This window comes from Diceros bicornis, chromosome 1, assembly GCF_020826845.1.
Source record: "Diceros bicornis minor isolate mBicDic1 chromosome 1, mDicBic1.mat.cur, whole genome shotgun sequence".
Taxonomy (NCBI): Eukaryota; Metazoa; Chordata; class Mammalia; order Perissodactyla; family Rhinocerotidae; genus Diceros; species Diceros bicornis.
The window spans coordinates 35,870,886-35,888,874 of record NC_080740.1 but is presented as its reverse complement, the minus strand read 5'-3'; the positions used below and the strand labels follow the sequence as shown (position 1 = coordinate 35,888,874).

Below are 17,989 nucleotides of genomic sequence, written 5' to 3'. Positions count from 1 at the left end.
TATGCTACCTTCTCTGGGAAAATACAGAGAGAGGTATGTGTGGGAAAATATCAAATAAAGTGGGGACTCCCTTCAAAAGAGTAGTCATTTTTAACTTCTGAAAGTTCGTGAATCAGTCCATCAAAACATATGTGATACAGATCTGCTGTGTACAGGGCAATGTTCTACGAGCTGCATAGATCTTAAGGGTTGTTGATGGATGCATGGCTTCCAGGAGCTTGGGGTAAGGTTGGAAAGGTAAGACTTGAGTGTGTGAAAATAATAAAAAAGAGGAGAGAGAGAAAAGAAAGTTTAGTACAACAATCCAAAAGTTGATACAAAGCTGTATATAGCCACTGAATGAATGGTGCAGGTGCTAAATGCTAGCAGAAGGAAGAGACCATTTGTGGGCCTGAGTGGGCTACAGGGACTGCATGGAGTTGGAACAATTAGAGCTGAATGTGGAAGCTACAAGGCATCTTAAGGACTGTGTTCAGAAGCGCTAGAATGTTTTTTCTGCCTCATTCCATTGATCAAAGCAAGTCATGGGGCCAGCCCAGATTCAAGGGCAGGGAAATAGCCTCCACCTGTTAATAGGAGGTATGGCAAAATGGGTGTAGTCACAGGAGAGTGTAATTCATTGAGGGCTATTTTAAACAACCTGACACAATGGCTCATGGTAAAACTTTGTGATCCAAGTTTGCTAGGCTTAGCTCTTGATATGGAAAGGAGAGCTTTTGGAATTTTTTTTCTCTCTTGTAACTTTGTTTTCTCACCATGTTGATAACAAAATGTAACTTATTATTTTCATCCATATTTAACATAGAAGGGGAACACACATATAGATGTATATAGTCTTTCTGGTTTAATATAAAAGTATTGTTAATTAATGACCATTGAAAATCAAGCTGGTTATGTTAGTGCTGTCCTTATGTGTGTTCACAGGTCAAAATTTGGTATCATTGACATCCAAGGTGGTGAACAATGGAAAGGGTAAGAGCTTTGGAATCACGCTGATTTGATTTAGATTCCTGGCTCTGCTACATATTAGCTCTGTGACTCTCTCAGCCTTCATATCTCAATCTGTAAAACAGGGATAACAGCACTTCTCCTGCAGGTTTGTGAGTTGTTATTGCTAGTTCTGTATCTCTATGCTGAAAGAATTTAGTTTTAATTTCGTTTTTAGAAACTAGCACTTCTATTTAAAGATTACAATCAGAACTAATTTAGTAGAATGCAATGTATTTTGTTTTTGATCTTTTATATTAGCCTTTCAATAGCTCAGACTTTTTATATAAAAATGCCACATTACACACTCTCCTCTGAGTTGGCATTTCTAGAACACAAATCTTTTCTTTGAGCTGCTTTTTGTAGAATGGAACTGCTCAAGCCTGGACAGAGTTGGGTTTCTCACCAGGGTGCACAGTGTTCGTAAGTGGGCCACAGGCAGGGAGGAAGCGCTGGCCTCTGCAAACAGATTGCTCCATTTAGTGAGGTAGTCAGTTCAGTTCAATAAGCGTTCTTTTCCCTTGAGCGGTTTGTGCTTAATTACTGAAGACTTAATCATGAAACTGGGGCATTGTGAAATATCTATGATCAATAATTATAAAATAATCATAATAATGGCTACTATTTATTGAGTACTTAATATGTGCCAGGAACTATGTTAATTACATGCACTATCGCATTTATCCTCAGAACCACTCTACGAGATAGAGACTATTATTATCCTCATTTTTAAAACCAAAACAATGACATAGCAATTTATGAAAGTAGTGTAGTACATTGTAGAAAGTTACAAAATACAAATAGGCAAAAATAAGAAAATGAAAACACTATATTCCTACCATTCAGAAAATATTAGTGTTAACATCTTATTATGTGAACTTCTGGAATTTAGAAAACTTCTTTATCTCCCACCAAGCCTAATTTTTAAGATTATTGTCTAAAAATATAAAAAAGAAAATTTTATTTTAGAATATAGAATCTGAACATTGACTCTTTCGTTCTGTTTGTGTTCCTGATTAAGCACTCATAATCATCCCAATGTCTTGGATGAATCCAGCTAAATGTCAGACAGGTTGTATTCAGACAAGGGCAAAAAAGATAAGCATATGAATGCATTTTTAAAAAATTATTTCAGTGTATCAGTTACTTGTTGTTGGGGAACAATCACAAAATCTCATTGGCATAAATGCTAAGAATTTTACATCTTGGAGTCAGCTGGAGTGGCTCTTCTTAGGCTACAGGTCTACAGGTTGGCTAAGGTGGCTCATTTTGGGGCCTAGGCTAGTGGGTTAAGCTATGATGGTTTGTTCTTCTCGTAATGATGGCAGGAGCAGAAGGGGACAAGCCCAACTATATAAACACATATCTGCTAATATCCCAGGGGCCAAAGCAAGTTAGATGTCAAGCCTGAAGTTAAGGGATGGGGGAGGACACACTTACCATGAGTGTTCTTGGCCCTGAGGCCAAGACAAGGCTATGGATGTATAACACTACTACAGGAGAAGAAAAGTTAGGACTACCAACTTAATCTGCCATACCCACTTCCATGTGTTTGTTTATTTATTTATCCACCTATCCATATACTTTACAAATAAAAATATATAAATATTTACACACAGGCATATATATAAAATACTTATGTACACAGACACACACATGCACACAAGATAAAACATGTAGCTGTATGCAAAAATTATTTATGAAACATGAAAGTGGGATGGCATATGGAAACACAGTGATCAGCTAAACAAGTTAGTGTAATAGGCCTAGTATAAATTGAGAAGGTCTTAGAGAGTGTTATATGCATTGGGAAACACAATTAAGAGTAAATATAAAAGCATTTCAGGGGCAGGAGCAATGGAAATTTGATGATAAATTGGACACTGGGGACCGGGGTGGGGGACATTAGGGGTAAGATGGAGTGAATGAAAAGATATTAAAAATATCTACAATTCTTTGAGCCCAGGGAACTTTGGGGAGATCATAGTAGCGTTGACCAGGAGAAGGAATTTGTGAAGGGTGACAAGGAGAGAGGGGTTGGTCTTAATTTTCATGTTTAGGTTTCAGGTATCAGCAAACATCAGATTGGTCATGTTCTCAAGATGATTGGACTTTGGTAGGGTGTTGAGACAGGGGCACTAATTAGCTTTGTTTGTGACCATTGACTAATTCCTAATGTCTCTTCCCGGTCTTCAGTGTTGTATCCTTTGAGCTTTATTGAGACTTACAGTTGGAACTATAGGAACAAAATGTTTCCCCAAGAAGTTTAGATAGAGAGATAAGAACAAGGACTTATATGTCAGGAGTCAAATGACGTCCTCCAGATAAATGTTCTTGGCCAGAATGGTGTTGTTATTCCTTTTTTATTCTTTTTGTTTTTTTAACTTGAGAACGTATAGGCTGGATATACTTCTCTAGTCCAGCCACAGACTCCACCAATCCCTCTTGTCTTAGATCCACCCACTTCACATATTTATATTATGTCCTAGTCCTGGAAGACATTTGGGATTTTGATACCTGCTCTAAGTCTTAGGGCTTACTAATTGCTGATGGGAAGGTGGAAAATACTCAAAATCCCAAAACCAGAAGTAGCACCAGTAGGTGAGCGCTGAGTCAGGAAAGTCGAGATTAAATAACATTTTTAAGGAAGTAATAAAATTAGCTGATTGGTCCAGAAAGCTGACAACCGAGCTTGTTAAAATCTGTGTTGTTCTTTTACAACTTGTCTAGATTTACAACTTTAAACTCTGCCAAGAGTAGAAACAATAGCTTTTCTATGTTCTGAAACTTTATCTTAGGGTGAGATTACAGTGCTACACTCTACAGGTGCTCCATCAATTTCAAAAGAAAGAAAAGGAGGGAAGGGTGTGGAGACAGGAAGAAAAAGAGAATAAAGGATTTATAATAGCCTCACTCTTCCAAATAATAATAGAGTTCTTGTCTAGAGTAACCCAGATGAAACAGATCTTTTTGCACACTTCACTTTTCTGAAGCAATGAGAAAGTTAGAAATAGATTTACTATATGTGGATATATTCAAGAGATACTCTTTTTTGTTGTTGTTAATTACTTTATCTAGCTCAAATGTCTCTCCTAACGAGTCTTCTTCTGTTAACCCCTTCCGTAGAAATGACTTGTTGATGGTCTGTCGTCAACTGAATATGGAAGAGTCTGTGGCTGAGATCATGAACCAACTGGGCGCAGATGAAAATGGGAAGATTTCCTTTCAGGATTTTACAAGATGCCGCATGCAGCTCGTTCGAGAAATTAGGAAGGAGGAAGTAGGCCTTTCTGAGAAGTCAGACAACTCCTGTAAAAAGAAGAAGCTGAGAGATAGAATTTCCTCCTGGCCCACCAGCAGTGACAACAGTTTAGGTAGGTACAACCAGGGGACAGTTTGATAGGGTTCTGCTAGCCCTTCTTTTTGACCTCTGTAAAGGAGAGTGGCCTGCCCAGCCTGGTGCTGCCTGTCCCCGGGCTGTCTTCTTGGCCACAGTTACCCTGGGTGAGTGTGCGCTATTTCTCCCAGTTCTGTCCTATAGCTTCACAGTTCCTGGTTTACTACTTTCTTTATTTTAGTTCTTCCATTTTCCAAGCATAGTAATGCATTCAACTAGCTATTGGAGAGGAAGGGCAAATTGGATGGGAAAGCTGGTAAGTGCATCAGCAGGCCTCAGAAACTACTTGGGGACTTCTTCAAAGCTTAGTGCAGTTCTGTGCAGTGAGGGTTTTAAAAATCATTTCTTTTTTATTTAATGTTTAAAAACTTTTCTACAAACATAGTTTTCCTGTTCATAAGTATTATTGTTTCATACTAATGCAAGATGAGCAACTGGAAAAAATGTTCTTAAAAATGTTGATAATTATTGCAGCTGGGTGATGGGAACATGGAGTTTATTGTACATATTTTTGAGCACTCAAATATACATATTTTTAGTATGTTTGTAATTTTTCACAATAAAAGATTTAAAACAAAAGAAAAGAGGCATCTTAGGGGGTAGCCTGAACAAAAAGATGGAGAAAAGTATCTGAATTTTTTACCTGTACCTTGGGGAATTTTTTTCCCTTGAAAATGTCTCCTGGATCTCTCTGTTTCTTTCTCTGCAGATCTAGTGGCGAGAAGCAAAGCTCCATGTTAATTGTCCATTATTTGTTAAATATATACTAATTAGCATGGATAATTATGTAGTGCCCCACAGCACACCAACATGCACACACATACACGCACACATCCTGAACAATGCTCCTAGCAGTAGAATAATTTGGAACGTTACTATTGAGTAATTGAAATAATAAAAATGTCCACATATGCCCCTATGCCTTTCTCTCTTAATGGATTCCACTTTAGCTTCAGATCAGATGGCTGGTAATGCGTGTATTCTCAGCATAATATGTAGAAATATTTAAATTTTTTTTTAAACACTTTTTATTTTATTTTTTTCCCCCAAAGCCCCAGTAGATAGTTGTATGTCATAGCTGCACATCCTTCTAGTTGCTGTATGTGGGACGCGGCCTCAGCATGGCGGGAGAAGCAGTGCGTTGGGCGCGCCCGGGATCCAAACACGGGCCGCCAGTAGCGGAGCGCGTGCACTTAACCACTAAGCCACGGGGCAGGCCGAAAATATTTAATTTTTGAAGTAACATTTTTCCAAGCATTAAAGTAATATATGTTCATTATAGAAAAATAAGGAAAAAAGGCAAGCAGAAGAAAATAAAAATCATCCTTAACATCTCACCATTCAGAAATAATAACTACTGCTTCCATGTCTCCCCCCACTCTTTCTCATGTGTGTATATGTGTGGTATGATTTGTAATGGTTGCATGACATAAAATGGACACTCAGTAATATTTATTAAATGAAATGAAGGAGTAGAATTCTTTTTGCTAAGCTGTATTTTCGAATTTTTCTGCCAAGAACATGGACTTCTTACATGTATAAATACATAAGCACACACACGTATATATTTGAAGCATTAGGTAAACTGTGGTATATGCCAACAATCGAATACCCTATAGCCATTAAAATAATATATTCATGTGTATCAAATGTGTATATAGAAGGAATATTTTTTGGGAAAAAAACTATACTAACTGTCGAAAATTGTATTTAATATGTAATATATGTTTATAAATATTCTAAAAGGAACAAGTTTAATAGAATTGCTGCCCACATATAATTGGCTTGACCATCTCATAAGATATCCCCAACTAGAGAAAGGGTTGAAGAACAATTTCCTTTCTTCCTTTTCTGTAACCGTATACCCTTGGAGAGAGAAGAGTAACTAAGAGGAGGTGAATCATAAAACATGTCATGAACTGAGGAAATGCCAGTAGATGTGAAACATTTGACCAGGTTATTCTTGTAGTTAAGGCTTCAGAGTCAGATTATTTGAGTGTGAATCCTGGTTCTGTCGCTTGTTACACGACGCTAGACAATTTACTTAACCTCTCTGTATCTCAGTTTCCTCACCAAGTGTAACATAAGAACAATTATTGTTATTTGGGGGAATACAGAAGCTAATATGTATGTAAAGCACAGAAAACAATGTCTGGCACATAATAAGCACTAAATACAAGTTAAGTTAATATTGTTGTTACTATTACCACCCAGTTTTATTTCCCGGAGATTGTCACAATTACAACTCATATGTTGGAAAACAACCTCCTATTCAGTCTAATATGAAACGAATACATTTAAAAGTTTACAATTAAACGAAGAATTTTGTGTTCAATTAGTCCCTCTCTTTTCTACATCATTAATTTTTCCTTCTGACTCTATCAGATAAACTCTAGTATCTCCCATCTTGGGGTCGAGGGAAGCCCTTTCCTGACTCCATGTCCCTCTAACTACTGCCCCACTTCTCTGCTCCTCTTCACAGCAAAACTTTGGAAGCGTTTATCTACATAGAATGCTTATTAGTCCTCACCTCTCATTCTTCCTTCAACCCACTCTTCCCATCTTTAGTCATCACCACTCCACTGAACCTGCTCTTATCGCCTCCAAGTTGACAAACCCGATGGTTCCTCTTCCATCCTCATCTAGATCTTTGGCATTTGACTCAGCTAACTACTCCCTCCTTCCAGCTGCTTTTCATTCTCTTAGACTTCTCAACACCACATTCTCCACATTCTACTGTTTTGGCTTCCCTTTCTCAGTCTCTCTCTCTCTTTTTTTTTTTCCTCTTCTTTTCCTGTACCACTTCCAAATTTAGAGGTACCTTGGAGTTACATTCTCTCCTAGATGATCTCTTGTGGTCCCATGGTTTTAAATGCTATTTTTGTGTAGTGACTCCCAAATGTATAGATCAGCCCTGTCCTTTCCCATGAGCTCCAGAATCTGGTAAAATTGACACATATTCCTGGATATCTTACAGACTCAAGCTTAACATGGTCAAAAAGGATTTTTGATAATCTTCTCCACCTTTCCTCCCAAGGTCATTCCTCTCCCAGACATCCTCCATCTAGGAAATATCATCATCCACAGCTTTGATCAAGCCAGAAATTCCCATTGTCTCTTTTGCCAAAGTTCATCCAGAATCTGTCCACTCCCTTTGCTCTCTGGACACCACCCTTGTCTAAATCACCATCATGTCATGCCTTGATTATTAAAACAGCCTATAATTAGCATTCTTGATCCCTCCTTTGACCCCCTACATTTCATTCTTTACTCTGTGGTCAGAATGGTCTTTTAACTTAATGAAAACATGCTTGGGTCACTTCCATGTCTACAACGCTCCATGACTTCCATATCACCTAAAATAAAGTCCAAATTCCTTGCCGCAGTCTGGCCTATGCCCACCACTCTAAGGGATGATACTGATCCCCTGATTTGTTATGCATGCTCCAGCCACACTGGCCATCCTACTATTTCTCTAACTTGCCAAGTTTAGCCAGCCTCCAGCCTTTGCCCTGGTTCTTTCCTCTGATCTAGAATACTCTTCTTTCTGACCTTCTTATTGCATGGCTGGCTCTTTCTTCTTACTCAGATTTCAGCTTAAATGTTCTCTCTTTAAAAAAGCCTTTCCAAACTAACATAACTTCTCCTTGTTTACTCTTTCACATGCTCTGTAGCTTCATACCACTTATTCTTATCTGACATTATATTATGTACTTAATTGAAGACTTATTTATCTATCTCCCTCAGTTCAACAGAAGTTCCACTAGAGTACTGATGGGGGGTACTGCTCTACCCCGGCACTTGGAACGGTGCCCGGCACATGGGTGATGCTCAGTGCATATCTGTTGAATGAATGAATGGGCAATGCACTGTGTTTGTGCCCTTTTAGGCATACATGGAAGCACAATGCATGGTTCCAGATACTAAGGAACTTACAATTGAATTGTGGAGTCACGAGCACATAACAAATTAAATAACAATAAGGTTTAAATTATGGTCAGTGAAACTTTAGAACCCATTGAATGGTGCAGAAGATAAGGTCTATAAGGAGATCTAAGAAATATTGTGAGCAGGAGTTTTAGGAAAGGGTTGGGATTTTACCTGTGACCTGTAATATGGAGAGAAGTAGAAAAAATGTTGTACTGTTGTGAGAAAAGCCTAAGAAAAACTAGGCTTAACAGTGAAGTGTCAGAAAGACTTTATTGTCAGCCCCGACATTTCACAGCACATCCTCAGCAGGGAGTCGACTTGGCAGACGACGACCTGTCAAAACATTACATGCTCAACTTGGAAGAGGAATTTCGGTAGATTCATTTTTCCCAAATATTTTCCACAGAATACTGATTTCAAGAGATTATCATAAATATTATAGGAAGAAAGAATTCCTTTGCAAATACATTTAAAAACTTTGGGTTAAACTAGATTAATAGTTTTCTTTACTGCAAAACATCTCAGAAGCTTTAATATGCTAATGTTTCTTGTGACTGTCCAGGAGAAGAATCAAATGTATAGCATTTCTCACATTTAATTGACCATAAATTTTTATTTACAAATCCTCTTTGGCCTTGAGTTCTTTGCTAAAATATACTTTGGGGAAAAATTAAGATATCTGAACAACTAGATCATAGTAGATTTTTATCCCTACTTTAAGTCATCTTAGAAATAATATTTTAAAATTTTTATGTCTTTCAGGCACAAGCTATATAAAATTTAATAGTTATAGCGATAACAATAATAAAAATGGTTAAAAATTACTAATATTTACTATGCACAAGGCAATTTACTGGGCACTTTACTTATATTATATGCTACAAAGATAAACCCCAGGTTCACCACTGAGTTGCCATGGGACTTAGGCTACATTCCTGAGTATTCTGAGCTTCAGTTTTCTTATCTCTAAAGATAGAGTACTAATATCTGCATTATAGGGTAGTTGGAAGAACTTAGTGAGATATTACTTGTAATACTCCTATACAGTGCCTATTCACATTAGGTTTTCAATAAATAATAGTGTTATCATAATTATCTAATCCTTGCAACTATCTTTCAAGTTTAGAATAGAGTCCTCCTTATATTAAGGAGGACACTGAGGCTCAGAGAAGTTAAGTGACTTGCTCTAAGCCACAGAGCTGCTAAGGAATTGAGAACACTAAGAAGTCGCGTATTGAAAGAGATGATTCTTTGAGTCCCCTGCAACTTTTACTTAGAAAAACTTTGTCTTGACCAAGATGCAAACTAAAAAGAACACTGCCATCCAGAGGCCACTCCCAGAAATCACAGACACATAGTCCCGAGGGTCTTGAGGAGGGATTTAAAGACAATTCCTATTAGATTAAGCCCATCTCTTTGGCAGCAAAGTGACAGCATACATTATACCAAAATAGTTACGAGGTTTTGTGTATGCTGCCTAATTTCCCAGTGGAAAACAAATAATCTACATTCAATATAATTGTTTGTAATTTTCATTTTAAAAATTTGTGATTTAAAGTTTTTCATTTTAAAATTTAAATTTAAAAAAATTGACATATTTAAAAAACTGTGATTTAACATTTAAAAAATTTTCTTTGTGATTAGGAAAGACTCTGGAATTTTAAAAAATTCCTAGCATTAGGTATTTATATATGTTAGCAATTCCAACAGAGCATTTATTTAAACATGCCCTTTTAAATAAATAGTTTTGTACTTCAACCAAGCTGTAAACTTTACTCATGATTCCCACATATTTGTGTCAAATATGTGGATTATGTGAAAGAGGTAGTGCTTCAGGGTGATGACCACTGAAAAAACCGCTGGATTGCCTGAGGAGAGCTGATATATGCCTTCAAGCTTGCCTAATGAGGTTGTTACAAGTCTGTGCTTTTCAGATCTTTGAGGGCACTTGTTTTTCTTCCTTTGGGCAGTCCTCAAAGAGCCCAAGAACTTATTTGAATCAAATCCCTATGGTTTTAAAACATTGTTTAAGACAGCAGACATTAAAACCTACTAATTAATATGACTAAATTTAATTTATGCTAAGACTAGAACACTGGGCACAGTTTCCAAGAACCTATATCTTCAAAGATGCTTTATTGGCCTTTCCATGAGCTATATTCCCACCTGAAGTGTCAGCCTTCATTACTGTTCTGATAATGCCCCATGGTCCAAAAGGAACATATAAAGTACTGATGTTTCCCAGAGAAACTAATAGCAAGTGTTTTCTTTAACGAACTCAAAGTAAAAAGTCAGATCAAAGAATATATGGTTTAGACAGGAAGGACTCCAAACCCCACAAGCCTGAGGGAGGAAATGTAAGGAGATATCCTGATTCTTTAGCAGATTTAAAGAAACAAATAAGCAGCCCTCTGAATTTTAGTTTAGTATCTTGCTTTAAAAAAATTAAAACCACAATTATTTAATATACACAAAATCTGTCTAGTCCTGACACATCCCAGTTTTCCAGAATAAATGTTACTCTTAAATATTATTGGTTTTTTCCTCAGATGTAAATATTTTCTAAAACCTTAAAACAGGTTAAATTAAGTGAGACAAGAAGGCATTTTCCAATCCAATTGGATTGGCCCTGGTATGTAGGGTTCTGGCTAATGAATAAAGAAAATCAGAAGTGTTTTAAGTCCCTTTGGCCCCGGGTGAGCAATTAATAATTAACACAGAGCGTTTTTTAAATAAAATCCCTCATGAGAGTGATTCATTGTTAAAATACTGTCCAGCTAGCATAAAACGAGACTAATTGACACAATTGTTTTTAGCCCCAATTCAATGTTTCAGGACATTTGTTTTTTGTTGTTGTTGTTTTGCATACTCTAAGCCCTGTGTCATAGGATGAACAGTATGTTTATTTAATTTATTCTACTCCTTAATTGGGAATTAGAATAGGCTTCTAAAGTCTTTAAGTGATAGGTACTATTTTACGTTCTTTAATTGCATACTGAGAATACTGTCAAGCAACTGTCTGTAGATTGACTTCTTTAGATTTAGTTTGGGTAGACTTGGTCAGTTCTTTGATTAACTTGGTTCACTTATATCTCTTTTTATTAATCATTGTCTGTCCTGTCCTTTAGCAGTCCCTAATCCCTGTTAATTTGTCTATTCATACTTCTCAGATTGGCACTGCCATGGTCCAGATCTGGGTCTTCTTTCCCATCTTCCAGATTACTGCAGTTTCCTCCTAACTATTCTTTCTGCCTGATTTCAGTTGATGCTGTCATGACTTCCTAAAATTTTTAATATGCTCTCACGGTAAAATGCACTGATTCTCTTTTTTCTACTTAATAAATTTTACTATATCATCTTTGAACTGTTTTGGATATCAGGACTTCTTACCAGCCAGTGGGCTCATCCTACCTTATCCCATTTTGTTCCCCATTACTTCCCCTCGTGGACCCGTAGCTTCAATAATACTGGCCTTCTTATTGATACATACTCCTCAGAACTACTTCTTGAGTTTTGTTCTTTCTGTGTTATATTAGTTAGAGATTTTTGGTGACAAATGGCAAACACCCAACACTAATACTTTGAAGGAAAAGAGAGAGAGAGGAAGAGGGAGGGAGGAGGGAGAGACAGAAAGAACGAGAATATGAATGTGAATATATTGGAGAAGTCTAGGCACTTAGATCTATCATGGGTGGATCCAGAGGCTCAAATGCCATCAATCTTCTTCCCTCCATGTCTTAACCATTTCCTTCTGAATTGGCTTTATTCTCTGGCTCCTTGGGCATCCAGCAGCCCCGGGCTTACACCCATTCTATTGAGTAACCACAAGAGAAAAGAGTGATCTTCTCTTCACAGCAGCTCCACAAAAGTCCTGGAAATTGGTCTCACTGAGTCTTCTTGGGTCATATACCTATCCCTGAACAAGTTCCTCTGGCCAGAAGAATGCAGTGGTCTGATTGGCCAGGCCTGGATCACACTTTCAACCTGTAAGATGGGAGTGAAGTTGTCTCTATCCACATCATATGGACTGAGAGTAAAAAAAGGGGGCAGGGAATCAAGGTGCTGTCAACAGAAGAAGAGTGAATGGATGCTGGACAGGCAAAAAGAACAGATGCCCACCACATGGTCCTGTAATGTACATCTTGCCTCCTTCTTTTTCTTTTAAAATATACTCTTGCAACCCTCAAAAGGCTTTAATAACACTACATAAAACTGATATGTACACATATCTATTTAGCAACTAGGAGATTCATGTGTGTCTTGTCACACAACCTATTGCAAATTTTTTAATGAATTTTATTTTTTAATGTGTTTCTGTTATATCCTGTGCATATATCTACATTGTAATTATGAACCGTCCTGTGTTACAATTATCCATTTGTATGTCCGTCTCCTCTCCTTGATTATGCATCCTGGGCAAATGGCACAGAGCCCGACACATGGCAAGCACTGGATGAATGTTTGATCAATAAATGAATGTGTCAGTGAGCAAAACTTCTTGGTACTCATAGTACCTAGTTTCAGGTATAGTAACTGTTTGTTGATTTATTGTCAACCTTCAAAGCATGTGCCTGTCTCTTTGAGGTACAGATATTCCTTTGAAATAAAACATGTGTGTTTGGATCTGGGCAATTTTTAAAAAGAAAATGAGTCCAAGTAATGAGTTATAGATCAATCTTATCAGGATTAATTTTTTCCTTCAAATCTATTCTTATCCAGTGGTTATAGTCTCAAGCTGGGTATAATAAAAGCACCAAAACATTGAGTTCATTTCAGCTAGTATCTAATAGGTGCCTTCACTATGATACTTGCTGCTAAACTGACAAAAGAAGAAGGCATAGTGTGCTTGATTGAAAAATATGGCTACAATATTTTACAGCTCTTCCTATCAAGAGGTGGAATCTTTTTCCCCATCCCTTGAATCTAGGGTGGCCTTGTGGTTTATTTTGACCAACAGAATGTGGCAAAAGAGAAATTGGAGCAAGTTCTGGAGCCTAGGCTTCAACATGCCTTGTAGCTTCCTGCTTCACCTCTTGGAACATTCCTGCAACCGTGAAAGAAAGTCTGGGCTAGACTAACAAATGATGAGAGACACAGAGAAGCCCAGTCAATAGCTAGTATCAAGGCCCCAGACACATGAGTGTGCACATCTTAGTCCCTCCAGCCCCAGCTGAGCTACCAGATGACTGCAAGTCACATTAGTGATCCTGGATGAGATAGGACAGAGAACTGCCCAGGTGAGCCCAGCCCAAATTGTTGACCCCAGAATCACAAGAAAAAATGAATTGTTGCTATTTTAAGTCACTAGGTTTTGTGATGGCTTGTTATGTAGCAGTAGATAAATGATACACATAGGGAATTACCCTTAAGAAGTTTGTGAAATTATTATGAATATGAAACAAGGCAAAAGACCCAAAGCCATCTATAGGTTTAATGCAATCCCTATCAAAATTCCAATGGCATTTTTGACAGAAATAGAAAAACAAATCCTAAAATTTGTATGTTGCCACAAAAAGACCCCAAATAGCCAAAGCAAGCCTAAAAAAGAAGAACAAAGCTGGAGGCATCACACTTCCTGATTTCAAGCTATATTATAAAGCTAAAGTAATCAAACCAATATGGTATTGGCATAAAAACAGACACATAGACCAATGGAACAGAATTGAGAGCCCAGAAATAAACGCACATATATACAGTCAACTAATATTTGACAAGGGAGCCAAGAATACTCAATGGGGAAAAGATAGTCTCTTCAATAAATGGTGTTGGGAAAACTGGATAAACACATGGAGAAAAATGAAATTGGACCCCTATCTTACATCACTCACAAAAATTAACTTGAAGTGGATTAAAGACTTAAATCTAAGGCCTGAAATGGTAAAATGACTAGAAGAAAACATAGGCAAAAGTTCCTTGACATTGGTCTTGGCAATGATTGTTTGGATATGACACAAAAAGCACAAGCAGCAAGAGCAAAAATAAATAAGTATATATCAAACTAAAAAGCTTTTGCACAGCAAAAGAAACAATCAGCAAAATGGAAAGGCAGCCTATGGAATGGGAGAAAATATTTGCAAGCCGTCTATCTGATTAGGGGTTAAGATCCACAATATATAAGGAACTCATATAACTCAATAGCAAAAAAAACAAACAATCCAATTAAAAAATGGGCAGAGGACTTGAACAGACATTTTTCCAAAGAGGACATACAAACGGCCAACGTGAAAAGATGATCAACATCACTAATCATCAGGGAAACGCAAATCAATACCACGGTGAGATAACACCTCACACCTGTTGGAATGACTATCATCAAAAAGACAAGAGAGGGGCCGGCCCCGTGGCTTAGCGGTTAAGTGTGCGCGCTCCGCTACTGGCGGCCCGGGTTCGGATCCCGGGCGCGCACCGACGCACGGCTTCTCCGGCCATGCTGAGGCCGCGTCCCACATACAGCAACTAGAAGGACGTGCAGCTATGACATACAACTATCCACTGGGGCTCTGGGGAAAAAAACGAGGAGGATTGGCAATAGATGTTAGCTCAAAGCCGGTCTTCCTCAGCAAAAAGAGGAGGATTGGCATGACTGTTAGCTCAGGGCTGATCTTCCTCACACACACAAAAAAAGACAAGAGATGTCAAGTATTGGTGAGGATGTGGAGAAAAGGGAACCCTTGTGCACTCTTGGTGGGAATGTAAATTGGTGCAGCCACTACAGAAAACAGTATGGAAGTTCCTCAAAAAATTAAAAATAGAATTACCATATGATCCAGAAATTCCACTTCTGGGCATATATCTGAAAGAAATGAAGTTACTATCTTGAAGAGATACCTGCACTCCCATGTTCATTGCAGCATTATTCACAATAGCCAAGACATGGAAACAATGTAAGTGTTCATCAGTGGATAAATGGATAAAGAAGATGTAGTATATATATACAATGGAATATTATTCAGCCATGAGAAAGAAGAAAATCCTGCCATTTGCAACAATATGGATGGAGCTTGAGGGCATTATGCTAAGTGAAATAAGTCAGACAGAGAAAAACAGATACTGTATGTTCTCACTTACATGTGGAATCTAAAAAAGCCGAACTCAAAGAAATAGAGTATTATGATGGTTACCAGGGGCTAGGAGATAGGGGAAATAGGAAGATGTTGGTCAAAGAGTACAGACTTCAGCTATAAGATGAATAAATTCTGGGGTGACTATAATTAATTCTACTGTATTATATACTTGAAAGTTGTTAAGAGAGTAGATCTTAAATGTTATCACCACACACACACAAAAAAGGTAAATATGTGAGGGAATGGAGGTGTTAACTAACCTTATTGTGGTAATCACTTCCTGAAATATATGCGTATCAAATCATCATTTTGCACACCTTAAAGTTACGTTGAGATATGTCAATGATATCTCAATAAAGCTGGAAAAAAAGACAAAAGATATAAATAGATCTAGTACAGGATTACATATGATCAAGTGAAAAATATGTGAGGCAAACAAGATGTGTTAAAGGAGATGAGAAAGGAAAATCATTGTTGGACGGAGAAACCAGACAAGACTTGGAAAAAAATAAAGCTGATGCTGATCTCAGAGAACTGGAAAGAACTGGAAGGATGTAGAAATAAGGACACACATCTAGGTGGTCATGAGTTAGGGAAGAGTTCATTAGAAAGTATTTAATCTATAACTAAATTAAATGTCCTCATACTGAGTTATGTGAACATTTGGGGAGCACAGAGAAGTGGTTGGGGAGTGGGGGGTTTCTAAAAGCCCCAAAACAAACATAGTGTATCTTCTCAAGCATGAATTTAATTGATTATTGGAAGGAAAAGTTGTATAACTTGGTAAATTTTTTTTTTTTTTTTTTTTTTTTTTGTGAGGAGATCAGCCCTGAGCTAACATCCGCCAATCCTCCTCCTTTTTTGCTGAGGAAGACGGCCCTGGGCTAACATGGGTGCCCATCTTCCTCCACTTTATATGGGACGCCGCCACAGCATGGCTTACCAAGCAGTGCGTCGGTGCGCGCCCGGGATCCGAACCAGCGAACCCCGGGCCGCCGCAGCGGAGCGCGCGCACTTAACCGCTTGCGCCACCGGGCCGGCCCCGGTAAATTTTTTTTTTAATTGTACTAAAGCAAATGCTGATATATGTGGAGTAGAATTCAAAATTCAAATGAATTTTCCAGATAAAACATGAGATTTTAAAGAAATCTCTGACTTGAAGGTAAGTCAGTCTATACCCCAGACTCTTTGACTTTCCTCTGCGTTTAGGGTACTTGGGTGGCAAAGACCGAGAAGCACTGTATTGAAGGATCCCTTCACAAGCCTGAACCTCAGAGCTTCTCTCTTTTCTAGTGTGTCTTCTTGGCCTCTTTAGGGCTCTTGACATTTGAGCTGACAATCACTCTGATACCAGATAGTAACTTACAGAACCCATCAGCATCAGGGAGTAAAGAGGATCTAAGGCTGCCCAAGCAATGTTAAGATCACCTGCAAAGACATTTTCTAGAGTGGCTATTGCAATGGCTTTGATACTTAAAAAAAAAAAAGAAGAAGAAGAAGAAGAGAAGCCTCAGCTCAGCATGTACAGGAAAATGATCCTGCAGTGAAAATGTATTAATAGAGAAAAATCTTGATTATCCAGCGGCAGCTTATATGTAGCCAATCTTGCTTTCAAATTATAGGCATAATTAAGGATATAACATGATAATGTCCTTAATATATCTCACAGATTTAGTAACCTGCAGAGCAGCAGCATCCATTAAAATAAAACATTTTCCTTTTTCCTAACCCAGGGAAAATATGAAACACTAAAATAGAGAGAAAATCTGTTTAGGTTTAGCCTAAGAAGTCATGTCATTTGCCATGAAGAGGCCAAGAGATCCTCTGAACAGGGGAATGGGATAGGATGTTGTAAATCACCTCTCCCCTCCACCACCACGCTATGTCCTCATGGGTTATTTGAGGTGTTGTGGGTTGTTGGATCATTGAACCCGGATGTTAAAACATAAGTACAAAACATATAACAAAACCAAAGATAACAAATGACTGATGTCATCTGAGACAGTGAGAATAATCAAGTCAAATGTATGTTATTTATCTATCAATCAGAATGAAAATGTTTCTGTTCTGCATATATCTGAACTTCAGTTCTTTGGCTTTATTTGTCTTTTCTTAATGTGAACTTCAAATACCTCACTTAAGATGTCTAATTCTGTCTGTGGTACATTGGCTATCATCTCTCCATTCTGCAGTCACTGCAGACAGAAAGAAGAAATAGGGCCGGCCCCATGGCTTAGCGGTTAAGTGCGCGTGCTCTGCTGCTGGCGGCTTGGGTTCGGATCCCAGGCGCGCACCGACGCACCGCTTCTCTGGTCATGCTGAGGCCGCGTCCCACATACAGCAACTAGAAGGATGTGCAATTATGACACACAACTATCTACTGGGGCTTTGCGGGGGGAAATAAATAAATAAATAAAATTATTAAAAAAAAAAAGAAGAAATAAGGGCGATGTAAGAAGAAAAAAATATGGTATATTTCTTTTTTAAACTTCCAAGCAAGCGTGTATAAGGTCACTGGATTCTCAGGTATTTCTTGAGATAGTAAATATTTTAGATTTCTTTTGTAGGGTAGTACTCAGGGAATTCAATACATTGTTCTGTGGTGGTCTAA

The 17,989-nt window shown here is 38.0% G+C and overlaps 1 protein-coding gene across 2 annotated transcripts in view; it reads left to right on the top strand.

The window, feature by feature from the left end:
- The window catches only part of MCC (MCC regulator of WNT signaling pathway), a 399,974-nt gene that overhangs the window by 67,862 nt on the left and 314,123 nt on the right, over positions 1–17,989 (top strand). For both annotated transcript variants that reach the window (XM_058538632.1, XM_058538623.1), the window contains exon 2: positions 4,114–4,361. In XM_058538632.1, the coding sequence (XP_058394615.1) occupies positions 4,114–4,361 (248 nt within the window). The remainder of the gene's footprint in view (positions 1–4,113; positions 4,362–17,989) is intronic.